Raw genomic sequence first — 12,264 nt, 5'->3', positions numbered from 1 at the left:
CGCAAAGTACTTATTTAGTTCCTCAGCTATTTCCTTGTCTCCCATCACAAAAGTACCAGCGTCATTTTGGAGCGGCCCAATGTCAACTTTTGCCTCCCGTTTGTTTTTAATGTATTTAAAGAAACTTTTACTGTCATTCCTAATGTTACTGGCTAGCCTACCTTCATATTTGATCCTCTCTTTCCTTATTTCTCTCTTTGTTATCCTCTGTTGGGATAAAAGGTTCAGAAAGTTAAAAGACAGGCCCTCGAGGGTTGTAATCTCGGGATTACTCCCTGTGCCACGTGCCAGTGAGGCTAGAAATAGGAAGATAGAGCAGACAAACACGTGGCGAAACAGCTGGTGTAGGAGGGAGGGTTTCCGTTATCTGGACCACTGGGAGCTCTTCCGGGGCAGGTGTGACCTGTATAAGATGGACGGGTTGCATCTAAACCGGAGAGGCATAAATATCCTGGCCGCGAGGTTTGCTAGTGTCACACGGGAGGGTTTAAACTAGTATGGCAGGGGGGTGGGCACGGGAGCAATAGGTCAGAAGGTGAGAGCATTGAGGGAGAACTAGGGAATAGGGACAGTGTGACTCTGAGGCAGAGCAGACGGGGAGAAGTTGCTGAACACAGTGGGTCTGGTGGCCTGAAGTGCATATGTTTTAATGCAAGGAGCATTACGGGTAAGGCAGATGAACTTAGAGCTTGGATTAGTACTTGGAACTATGATGTTGTTGCCATTACAGAGACCTGGTTGAGGGAAGGGCAGGATTGGCAGCTAAACGTTCCAGGATTTAGATGTTTCAGGCGGGATAGAGGGGGATGTAAAAGGGGAGGCAGAGTTGCGCGACTTGTTCGGGAGAATATCACAGCTATACTGCGAGAGGACACCTCAGAGGGCAGTGAGGCTATATGGGTAGAGATCAGGAATAAGAAGGGTGCAGTCACAATGTTGGGGGTATACTACAGGCCTCCCAACAGCCAGCGGGAGATAGAGGAGCAGATAGGTAGACAGATTTTGGAAAAGAGTAAAAACAACAGGGTTGTGGTGATGGGAGACTTCAACTTCCCCAATATTGACTGGGACTCACTTAGTGCCAGGGGCTTAGACGGGGCGGAGTTTGTAAGGAGCATCCAGGAGGGCTTCTTAAAACAATATGCAAACAGTTCAACTAGGGAAGGGGCGGTACTGGACCTGGTATTGGGGAATGAGCCCGGCCAGGTGGTAGATGTTTCAGTAGGGGAGCATTTCGGTAACAGTGACCACAATTCAGTAAGTTTTAAAGTACTGGTGGACAAGGATAAGAGTGGTCCGAGGATGAATGTGCTAAATTGGGGGAAGGCTAATTATAACAATATTAGGCGGGAACTGAAGAACATAGATTGGGGGCGGATGTTTGAGGGCAAATCAACATCTGACATGTGGGAGGCTTTCAAGTGTCAGTTGAAAGGAATACAGGACAGGCATGTTCCTGTGAGGAAGAAAGATAAATACGGCAATTTTCGGGAACCTTGGATGACGAGTGATATTGTAGGCCTCGTCAAAAAGGAAAAGGAGGCATTTGTCAGGGCTAAAAGGCTGGGAACAGACGAAGCCTGTGTGGCATATAAGGAAAGTAGGAAGGAACTTAAGCAAGGAGTCAGGAGGGCTAGAAGGGGTCATGAAAAGTCATTGGCAAATAGGGTTAAGGAAAATCCCAAGGCTTTTTACACGTACATAAAAAGCAAGAGGGTAGCCAGGGAAAGGGTTGGCCCACTGAAGGATAGGCAAGGGAATCTATGTGTGGAGCCAGAGGAAATGGGCGAGGTACTAAATGAATACTTTGCATCAGTATTCACCAAAGAGAAGGAATTGGTAGATGTTGAGTCTGGAGAAGGGAGTGTAGATAGCCTGGGTCACATTGTGATCCAAAAAGACGAGGTGTTGGGTGTCTTAAAAAATATTAAGGTAGATAAGTCCCCAGGGCCGGATGGGATCTACCCCAGAATACTGAAGGAGGCTGGAGAGGAAATTGCTGAGGCCTTGACAGAAATCTTTAGATCCTCGCTGTCTTCAGGGGATGTCCCGGAGGACTGGAGAATAGCCAATGTTGTTCCTCTGTTTAAAAAGGGTAGCAAGGATAATCCCGGGAACTACAGGCCGGTGAGCCTTACTTCAGTGGTAGGGAAATTACTGGAGAGAATTCTTCGAGACAGGATCTACTCCCATTTGGAAGCAAATGGACGTATTAGTGAGAGGCAGCACGGTTTTGTGAAGGGGAGGTCGTGTCTCACTAACTTGATAGAGTTTTTCGAGGAGGTCACTAAGATGATTGATGCAGGTAGGGCAGTAGATGTTGTCTATATGGACTTCAGTAAGGCCTTTGACAAGGTCCCTCATGGTAGACTAGTACAAAAGGTGAAGTCACACGGGATCAAGGGTGAACTGGCAAGGTGGATACAGAACTGGCTAGGCCATAGAAGGCAGAGGGTAGCAATGGAGGGATGCTTTTCTAATTGGAGGGCTGTCACCAGTGGTGTTCCACAGGGATCAGTGCTGGGACCTTTGCTGTTTGTAGTATATATAAATGATTTCGAGGAAAATGTAACTGGTCTGATTAGTAAGTTTGCAGACGACACAAAGGTTGGTGGAATTGCGGATAGCGATGAGGACTGTCTGAGGATACAGCAGGATTTAGATTGTCTGGAGACTTGGGCGGAGAAATGGCAGATGGAGTTTAATCCGGACAAATGTGAGGTAATGCATTTTGGAAGGGCTAATGCAGGTAGGGAATATACAGTGAATGGTAGAACCCTCAAGAGTATTGAAAGTCAAAGAGATCTAGGAGTACAGGTCCACAGGTCATTGAAAGGGGCAACACAGGTGGAGAAGGTAGTCAAGAAGGCATATGGCATGCTTGCCTTCATTGGCCGGGGCATTGAGTATAAGAATTGGCAAGTCATGTTGCAGCTGTATAGAACCTTAGTTAGGCCACACTTGGAGTATAGTGTTCAATTCTGGTCGCCACACTACCAGAAGGATGTGGAGGCTTTAGAGAGGGTGCAGAAGAGATTTACCAGAATGTTGCCTGGTATGGAGGGCATAAGCTATGAGGAGCGATTGAATAAACTCGGTTTGTTCTCACTGGAACGAAGGAGGTTGAGGGGCGACCTGATAGAGGTATACAAAATTATGAGGGGCATAGACAGAGTGGATAGTCAGAGGCTTTTCCCCAGGGTAGAGGGGTCAATTACTAGGGGGCATAGGTTTAAGGTGAGAGGGGCAAAGTTTAGACTTGCCTATGTTGTTGGTACCGACATGGACCACAACAACTGGATCCTCCCCCTCCCTCTCCAGTATCCTTTCAAGCCGGTCAGAGATGTCCCGCACCCTAGCACCGGGCAGGCAACATACCATGCGGGACTCTTTATCCTGCTCACAAAGGATACTATCTATCCCCCTGATAATAGAATCCCCTACAACTACAACTTGCCTATTTACTCCCTCCCCTTGAATGGCCTGCCGAACCATGGTGCCTTGGTCAGCTGACTCATCCTTCCTGCAGCCCTGTTCGCCATCCACACAGGGAGCAAGTGCTTCATACCTGTTGGACAGAGTCAAGGGCTGAGGCTCCTGAGTTCCTGACTGCTGGTTCCCTTTACCTGCCTGACTTGCAGTCACACCCTGCTGTCCCTGGCCACTGGCAGGATTTAAACTACTTACTCTGACAGGTGTGACTGCCTCCTGAAACACAGTGTCCAGGTAAGTCTCCCCCTCCCGGATGTGCCTCAGTGTTTGAAGCTCAGACTCCAGCTCATCAACTCTGAGCCGAGCTCTTCGAGCAGCCAACACTTACTGCAGATGTGGTCGCTGCAGCTCGCAATGGGATCTGCCAGCTCCCACATCAAGCAACTCAAGCACATCACCTGACCAGCCATCACTAATTAATTAATTAGTTTAATTTAAGTTTATGAGTTTAGCTGTGTTTTTTTTAAAATTTGGGGCAGATTTGCTATCATCCACTCAGATCACAGCTTCCCTCTGATGTCACTTTTGGGAAAAAACCTGGAAAACAGGAAGTTTCCGTTAGGTTTTTATACTCACAGAATCTGCTCCTCCTCCGAACGGCTCCCGAAATTAGGCCCGAAGAAAGAGAGAGAACAAAACAGTAGGGAAAAAGCACCTTCTCCCATTCTTCACCGAATTACCAAATTCTCACTCACTCAGGCTGTGTGTCCTTGACCTGCGCAATGCTTACTAATGTGCGCTTTCTGTCTGTCTTTAATACAGACTTTAGGATGACTCACACTAAAACTTCAAAGAGAAGAAAACAACGTGTACCTTTGTGCCCCTTAACAGGCGTCAGGTGACTGCCAGATAACTGCCTCTCAGCAATTAGGGTGGAGGCAGCTTCAGCCAATCAGACACTAATCTACACTGCACTTTTAACTGAAAAACAGCAAAATTAGATGAACCACTTACCTTTCCTGGTGACCTCACTGCACCAAATTACCAAATTCTCACTCGGTCTGTATCTCTCTCACTCAGGCTGTGTGTCCTTGACCTGCGCAATGCATCTCCCCACTGTCTCTCCTCTCTCAATGTTCTCAATCTCCCGACTGTCTCTCCTCTCTCAATGTTCTCAATCTCCCGACTGTCTCTCCTCTCTCAAGGTTCTCATCTCCCGACTGTCTCTCCTCTCTCAATGTTCTCAATCTCCCGACTGTCTCTCCTCCCTCAATGCTCTCAATCTCCCCACTGCTTCTCCTCTCTCAATGCTCTCAATCTCCCCACTGCCTCTCCTCTCTCAATGCTCTCAATCTCCCCACTGTCTCCTCTCTCAATGCTCTCAATCTCCCCACTGTCTCCTCTCTCAATGTTCTCAATCTCCCCACTGTCTCCTCTCTCAATGCTCTCAATCTCCCCACTGTCTCCTCTCTCAATGTTCTCAATCTCCCCACTGTCACTCCTCTCTCAATGTTATCATCTTCCCACTGTCTCCTCTCTCAATGATCTCAATCTCCCCACTGTCTCTCCTCTCTCAATGTTTTCAATCACCCCATTGTCTCTCCTCTCGCAATGTTATCATCTTCCCACTGTCTCCTCTCTCAATGATCTCAATCTCCCCACTGTCTCTCCTCTCTCAATGTTCTCAATCTCCCGACTGTCTCTCCTCTCTCAATGTTCTCAATCTCCCCACTGCCTCTCCTCGCTCAATGTTGTCAATTCACACACTATCTCTCCTCTCTCAATGTTCTTAATCTCCCCATTGCCTCTTCTCTCTCAATGTTCTCAATTTAACCACTGTCTCTCTTCTCTGAATGATCTCAAACTCCCCACTGTCTCCTCTCTCAATGTTCTCAATCTCCCGACTGTCTCACCTCTCCCAATGTTCTCAAACTCCCCACTGTCTCTCCTCTCTAAATGCTCTCAATCTCCCCACTGCCTCCTACCTCAATGTTCTCAATTCACCCACTATCAATCCTCTCTCAATGGTCTTAATCTCCCCACTGTCTCTCCTCTTTCAAGGTTCTCATCTCCCCACTGTCTCTCCACTCACAATGTTTTCAATCTCGTGACTGTCTCTCCTCTCTCAATGTTCTCAATCTCCCTACTGTCTCTCTTCTCACAATGATTTCAATCTCCCCACTGTCTCTCCTCTCTCAATGTTCTCAATCTCCCCAATGTTTCTCCTCCCTCAATGCTCTCAATCTTCCCACTGCCTCTCCTCTCTCAAGGCTCTCAAACTCCCCACTGTCTCTCATTTCTTAATGTTCTCAATTCACCCACTGTCTCTCCTCTCTCAATGTTCTCAATCGCCCCTCTGTCTCTCCTCTCTGAATGTTCTCAATCTTCCGACTGTCTCTCCTCTCTCAATGTTCTCAAACTCCCCACTGTCTCTGCTCTCTCAATGCTCTCAATCACCCCACTGCCTCCTACCTCAATGTTCTCAATTCACCCACTATCTCTCCTCTCTCAATGGTCTGAATCTCCCCACTGTCTCTCCTCTCACAATGTTTTCAATCTCGTGACTGTCTCTCCTCTCACAATGTTCTCAAACTCCCCACTGTCTCTCCTCTCGCAATGTTCTCAACCTCCCGACTGTCTCTCCTCTCAATGTTCTCAATCTCCCCACTGCCTCTCCTCTCTCAATGTTCTCAATCTTCCCACTGTCTCTCCTCTCTCAATGTTCTCAAACTCCTCACTGTCTCTCCTCTCTCACTGTTCTCAATTCACCCACTGTCTCTCCTCTCAAGGTTCTCATCTCCCCACTGTCTCTCCTCTCTCAATGTTCTCAAACTCCCCACTGTCTCTCCTCACTCAATGTTCTCAATTCACCCACTGTCTCTCCTCTCAAGGTTCTCATCTCCCCACTGTCTCTCCTCTCTCAATGTTCTCAAACTCCCCACTGTCTCTCCTCTCTCAATGTTCTCAAACTCCCCACTGTCTCTCCTCACTCACTGTTCTCAATTCACCCACTGTCTCTCCTCTCAAGATTCTCATCTCCCCACTGTCTCTCCTCTCTCAATGTTCACAACCTCCCGACTGTCTCTCCTCTCGCAATGTTCTCAATCTCCCGACTGTCTCTCCTCTCTCAATGTTCACAACCTCCCGACTGTCTCTCCTCTCACAATGTTCTCCATCTTCCCACTGTCTCTCCTCTCTCAATGTTCTCATTCTCCCGACTGTCACTCCTCTCACAATGTTCTCAATCTCCCCACTGCCTCTCCTCTCTCAATGTTCTCAATCTCCCCACTGTCTCTCCTCTCTCAATGTTCTCAAACTCCCCACTGCCACCTACCTCAATGTTCTCAGTTCACCCACTATCTCTCCTCTCTCAATGGTCTTAATCTCCCCACGGTCTCTCCTCTCTCAAGGATCTCATCTCCCCACTGTCTCTCCTCTCACAATGTTTTCAATCTCGTGACTGTCTCTCCTCTCTCAATGTTCTCAATCTCCCTACTGTCTCTCTTCTCACAATGATTTCAATCTCCCCACTGTCGCTCCTCTCTCAATGTTCTCAATCTCCCCAATGTTTCTCCTCCCTCAATGCTCTCAATCTTCCCACTGCCTCTCCTCTCTCAATGCTCTCAAACTCCCCACTGTCTCTCATTTCTTAATGTTCTCAATTCACCCACTGTCTCTCCTCTCTCAATGTTCTCAATCTCGCGATTGTCTCTCCTCTCTCAATGTTCTCAATCTCCCCACTGCCTCTCCTCTCTCAATGTTCTCAATCTTCCCACTGTCTCTCCTCTCTCAATGTTCTCAAACTCCCCACTGTCTCTCCTCTCTCAATGTTCTCAATAAACCCACTGTCTCTCCTCTCAAGGTTCTCATCTCCCCACTGTCTCTCCTCTCTCAATGTTCTCAAACTCCCCACTGTCCCTCCTCTCTCAATGTTCTCAATTCACCCACTGTCTCTCCTCTCAAGGTTCTCATCTCCCCACTGTCTCTCCTCTCTCAATGTTCACAACCTCACGACTGTCTCTCCTCTCGCAATGTTCTCAATCTCACCACTGTCTCTCCTTTCTCAAGGTTCTCATCTCCCCACTGTCTCTCCTCTCTCAATGTTCTCATTCTCCCGACTGTCTCTCCTCTCTCAATGTTCTCAATCTCCCCACTGTCTCTCCTCTCTCAAGGTTCTCATCTCCCCACTGTCTCTCCTCTCTCAATGTTCTCAATCTCCGACTGTCTCTCCTCTCTCAATGTTCTCAATCTCCCGACTGTCTCTCCTCTCTCAATGTTCTCAATCTCCCCACTGCCTCTCCTCGCTCAATGTTCTCAATTCACACACAATCTCTCCTCTCGCAATGTTCTCAATCTCACCACTGTCTCTCCTTTCTCAAGGTTCTCATCTCCCCACTGTCTCTCCTCTCTCAATGTTCTCATTCTCACGACTGTCTCTCCTCTCTCAATGTTCTCAATCTCCCCACTGTCTCTCCTCTCTCAAGGTTCTCATCTCCCCACTGTCTCTCCTCTCTCAATGTTCTCATTCTCCCGACTGTCTCTCCTCTCAAAATGTTCTCAATCTCCCGACTGTCTCTCCTCTCTCAATGTTCTCAAACTACCCACTGTCTCTCCTCTCTCAATGCTCTCAATCTCCCCACTGCCTCCTACCTCAATGTTCTCAATTCACCCACTGTCTCTCCTCTCTCAAGGTTCTCATCTCCCCACTGTCTCTCCTCTCACAATGTTTTCAATCTCGTGACTGTCTCTCTTCTCTCAATGATTTCAATCTCCCCAATGTTTCTCCTCCCTCAATGCTCTCAATCTTCCCACTGCCTCTCCTCTCTCAATGCTCTCAAACTCCCCACTGTCTCTCATTTCTTAATGTTCTCAATTCACCCACTGTCTCTCCTCTCTCAATGTTCTCAATCTCCCGACTGTCTCTCCTCTCTCAATGTTCTCAATCTCCCGACTGCGTCTCCTCTCTCAATATCCTCAAGCCCCCCACTGGCTCTCCTCTCACAATGTTCTCAATCTCCCCACTGCCTCTCCTCTCTCAATGTTCTCAATCTTTCCACTGTCTCTCCTCTCTCAATGTTCTCAAACTCCCCACTGTCTCTCCTCTCTCAATGTTCTCAATTCACCCACTGTCTCTCCTCTCAAGGTTCTCATCTCCCCACTGTCTCTCCTCTCTCAATGTTCTCATTCTCCCGACTGTCTCTCCTCTCTCAATGTTCTCAATCTTCCCACTGTCTCTCCTCTCTCAATGTTCTCAAACTCCCCACTGCCTCCTACCTCAATGTTCTCAATTCACCCACTATCTCTCCTCTCTCAATGGTCTTAATCTCCCCACTGTCTCTCCTCTCTCAAGGTTCTCATCTCCCCACTGTCTCTCCTCTCACAATGTTTTCAATCTCGTGACTGTCTCTCCTCTCTCAATGTTCTCAAACTCCCCACTGTCTCTCCTCTCTCAATGTTCTCAATCTCCCCAATGTTTCTCCTCCCTCAATGCTCTCAATCTTCCCACTGCCTCTCCTCTCTCAATGCTCTCAAACTCCCCACTGCCTCTCATTTCTTAATGTTCTCAATCTCCCGACTGTCTCTCCTCTCTCAATGTTCTCAACTTACCCACTGTCTCTCCTCTCTCAATGTTCTCAATCTCCCTACTGTCTCGCTTCTCTCAATGATCTCAAACTCCCCACTGTCTCCCCTCGCTCAACAGTCTCAATCTCCCCACTGCCTCTCCTCTCTCAATGTTCTCAATCTCCCGACTGTCTCTCCTCTCTCAATGTTCTCAATTCACCCACAGTCTCTCCTCTCTCAATGTTCTCAATCTCCCGACTGTCTCTCCTCTCTCAATGTTTTCAATCACCCCACTGTCTCTCCTCTCTCAATGTTCTCAATCTCCCCACTGTCTCCTCTCTCAATGTTCTCAATCTCCCCACTGTCTCTCCTCTCTCAATGTTCTCAATCTCCCGACTGTCTCTCCTATCTCAATGTTCTCAATCTCACGACTGTCTCTCCTCTCTCAATGTTTTCAATCACCCCATTGTCTCTCCTCGCTCAATGTTATCATCTTCCCACTGTCTCCTCTTTCAATGATCTCAATCTCCCGACTGTCTCTCATCTCTCAATGTTCTCAATCTCCCCACTGTCTCTCCTCTCTCAATGTTCTCAATCTCCCGACTGTCTCTCCTCTCGCAATGTTCTCAATCTCCCGACTGCGTCTCCTCTCTCAATGTCCTCAAGCCCCCCACTTTCTCTCCTCTCACAATGTTCTCAATCTCCCCACTGTCACTCCTCTCGCAATGTTCTCAATCTCCCCACTGTCTCTCCTCTCGCAATGTTCTCAATCTCCCCACTGTCTCTCCTTTCTCAAGGTTCTCATCTCCCCACTGTCTCTCCTCTCTCAATGTTCTCATTCTCCAGACTGTCTCTCCTCTCTCAATGTTCTCAATCTCCCCACTGCCTCTCCTCGCTCAATGTTCTCAATTCACACACTATCTCTCCTCTCTCAATGTTCTCAATTTAACCACTGTCTCTCGTCTCTGAATGCTCTCAATCTCCCCACTGCCTCCTCTCTCAATGTTCTCATTCTCCCGACTGTCACTCCTCTCTCAATGTTCTCAATCTCCCCACTGCCTCTCCTCGCTCAATGTTCTCAATTCACACACTATCTCTCCTCTCTCAATGTTCTCAATCGGCCCACTGTCTCTCCCCTCTGAATGTTCTCAATCTCCCGACTGTCTCTCCTCTCTCAATGTTCTCAAACTCCCCACTGTCTCTCCTCTCTCAATGTTCTCAATTTAACCACTGTCTCTCTTCTCTGAATGATCTCAATCTCCCCACTGCCTCCTCTCTCAATGTTCTCAATCGGCCCACTGTCTCTCCCCTCTGAATGTTCTCAATCTCCCGACTGTCTCTCCTCTCTCAATGTTCTCAAACTCCCCACTGTCTCTCCTCTCTCAATGCTCTCAAACTCCCCACTGCCTCCTACCTCAATGTTCTCAATTCACCCACTATCTTTCCTCTCTCCATGGTCTTAATCTCCCCACTGTCTTTCCTCTCTCAAGGTTCTCATCTCCCCACTGTCTCTCCTCTCACAATGTTTTCAATCTCGTGACTGTCTCTCTTCTCTCAATGTTCTTAATCTCCCCACTGTCTCTCCTCTCTCAATGCTCTCAAACTCCCCACTGTCTCTCATTTCTTAATGTTCTCAATTCACCCACTGTCTCTCCTCTCACAATGTTCTCAATCTCCCCACTGCCTCTCCTCTCTCAATGTTTTCAATATTTCCACTGTCTCTCCTCTCTCAATGTTCTCAAACTCCCCACTGTGTCTCCTCTCTCAATGTCCTCAATTCACCAACTGTCTCTCCTCTCAAGGTTCTCATCTCCCCACTGTCTCTCCTCTCTCAATGTTCTCAAACTCCCCACTGTCTCTCCTCTCTCAATATTCTCAATTCACCCATTGTCTCTCCTCTCAAGGTTCTCATCTCCCCACTGTCTCTCCTCTCGCAATGTTCTCAACCTCCCGACTGTCTCTCCTCTCAAGGTTCCCATCTCCCCACTGTCTCTCCTCTCTCAATGTTCTCATTCTCCATACTGTCTCTCCCCTCGAAATGTTCTCAATCTCCCCACTGCCTCTCCTCGCTCAATGTTCTCAATTAACACACTATCTCTCCTCTCTCAACATTCTTAATCTCCCCATTGCCTCATATCTCTCAATGTTCTCAATTTAACCACTGTCTCTCTTCTCTGAATGATCTCAATCTCCCCACTGTCTCCTCTCTCAATGTTCTCAATCGCCCCTCTGTCTCTCCTCTCTGAATGTTCTCAATCTTCCGACTGTCTCTCCTCTCTCAATGTTCTCAAACTCCCCACTGTCTCTGCTCTCTCAATGCGCTCAATCTCCCCACTGCCTCCTACCTCAATGTTCTCAATTCACCCACTATCTCTCCTCTCTCAATGGTCTGAATCTCCCCACTGTCTCTCCTCTCACAATGTTTTCAATCTCGTGACTGTCTCTCCTCTCACAATGTTCTCAAACCCCCCACTGTCTCTCGTCTCGCAATGTTCTCAACCTCCCGACTGTCTCTCCTCACAAGGTTCCCATCTCCCCACTGTCTCTCCTCTCTCAATGTTCTCAAACTCCCCACTGTCTCTCCTCTCTCAATGTTCTCATTCTCCCGACTGTCTCTCCTCTCTCAATGTTCTCAATCTCCCCACTGCCTCTCCTCTCTCAATGTTCTCAATCTTCCCACTGTCTCTCCTCTCTCAATGTTCTCAAACTCCCCACTGTCTCTCCTCTCTCAATGTTCTCAATTCACCCACTGTCTCTCCTCTCAAGGTTCTCATCTCCCCACTGTCTCTCCTCTCTCAATGTTCTCAAACTCCCCACTGTCTCTCCTCACTCAATGTTCTCAATTCACCCACTGTCTCTCCTCTCAAGATTCCCATCTCCCCACTGTCTCTCCTCTCTCAATGTTCACAACCTCCCGACTGTCTCTCCTCTCGCAATGTTCTCAATGTCCCTACTGTCTCTCCTTTCTCAAGGTTCTCATCTCCCCCCTGTCTCTCCTCTCTCAATGTTCTCATTCTCCCGACTGTCTCTCCTCTCACAATGTTCTCCATCTTCCCACTGTCTCTCCTCTCTCAATGTTCTCAAACTCCCCACTGCCTCCTACCTCAATGTTCTCAGTTCAACCACTATCTCTCCTCTCTCAATGGTCTTAATCTCCCCACTGTCTCTCCTCTCTCAAGGTTCTCATCTCCCCACTGTCTCTCCTCTCACAATGTTTTCAATCTCGTGACTGTCTCTCCTCTCTCAATGTTCTCAATCTCCCTACTGTCT

General features: G+C 48.0%; 1 protein-coding gene across 6 annotated transcripts in view; it reads right to left on the bottom strand.

Annotated features, from left to right (window-relative positions):
* The window catches only part of LOC140424662 (IQ motif and ankyrin repeat domain-containing protein 1-like), a 775,223-nt gene that overhangs the window by 49,309 nt on the left and 713,650 nt on the right, over positions 1-12,264 (bottom strand). Inside the window, exon 15 of one of the 6 annotated variants that reach the window (XM_072507912.1) lies at positions 162-207. The exons of the other annotated variants lie outside the window; for them this stretch is intronic. Coding sequence (XP_072364013.1) covers positions 201-207 — 7 coding nt within the window. The 3' untranslated portion in view covers positions 162-200. Of the gene's footprint in view, positions 1-161; positions 208-12,264 lie in introns of those variants that run through there. 6 annotated transcript variants of the gene reach the window in all.

This window comes from Scyliorhinus torazame, chromosome 6 (assembly GCF_047496885.1).
Source record: "Scyliorhinus torazame isolate Kashiwa2021f chromosome 6, sScyTor2.1, whole genome shotgun sequence".
Classification (NCBI taxonomy): Eukaryota; Metazoa; Chordata; class Chondrichthyes; order Carcharhiniformes; family Scyliorhinidae; genus Scyliorhinus; species Scyliorhinus torazame.
This window is presented reverse-complemented; position numbering and strand designations above follow the sequence as displayed.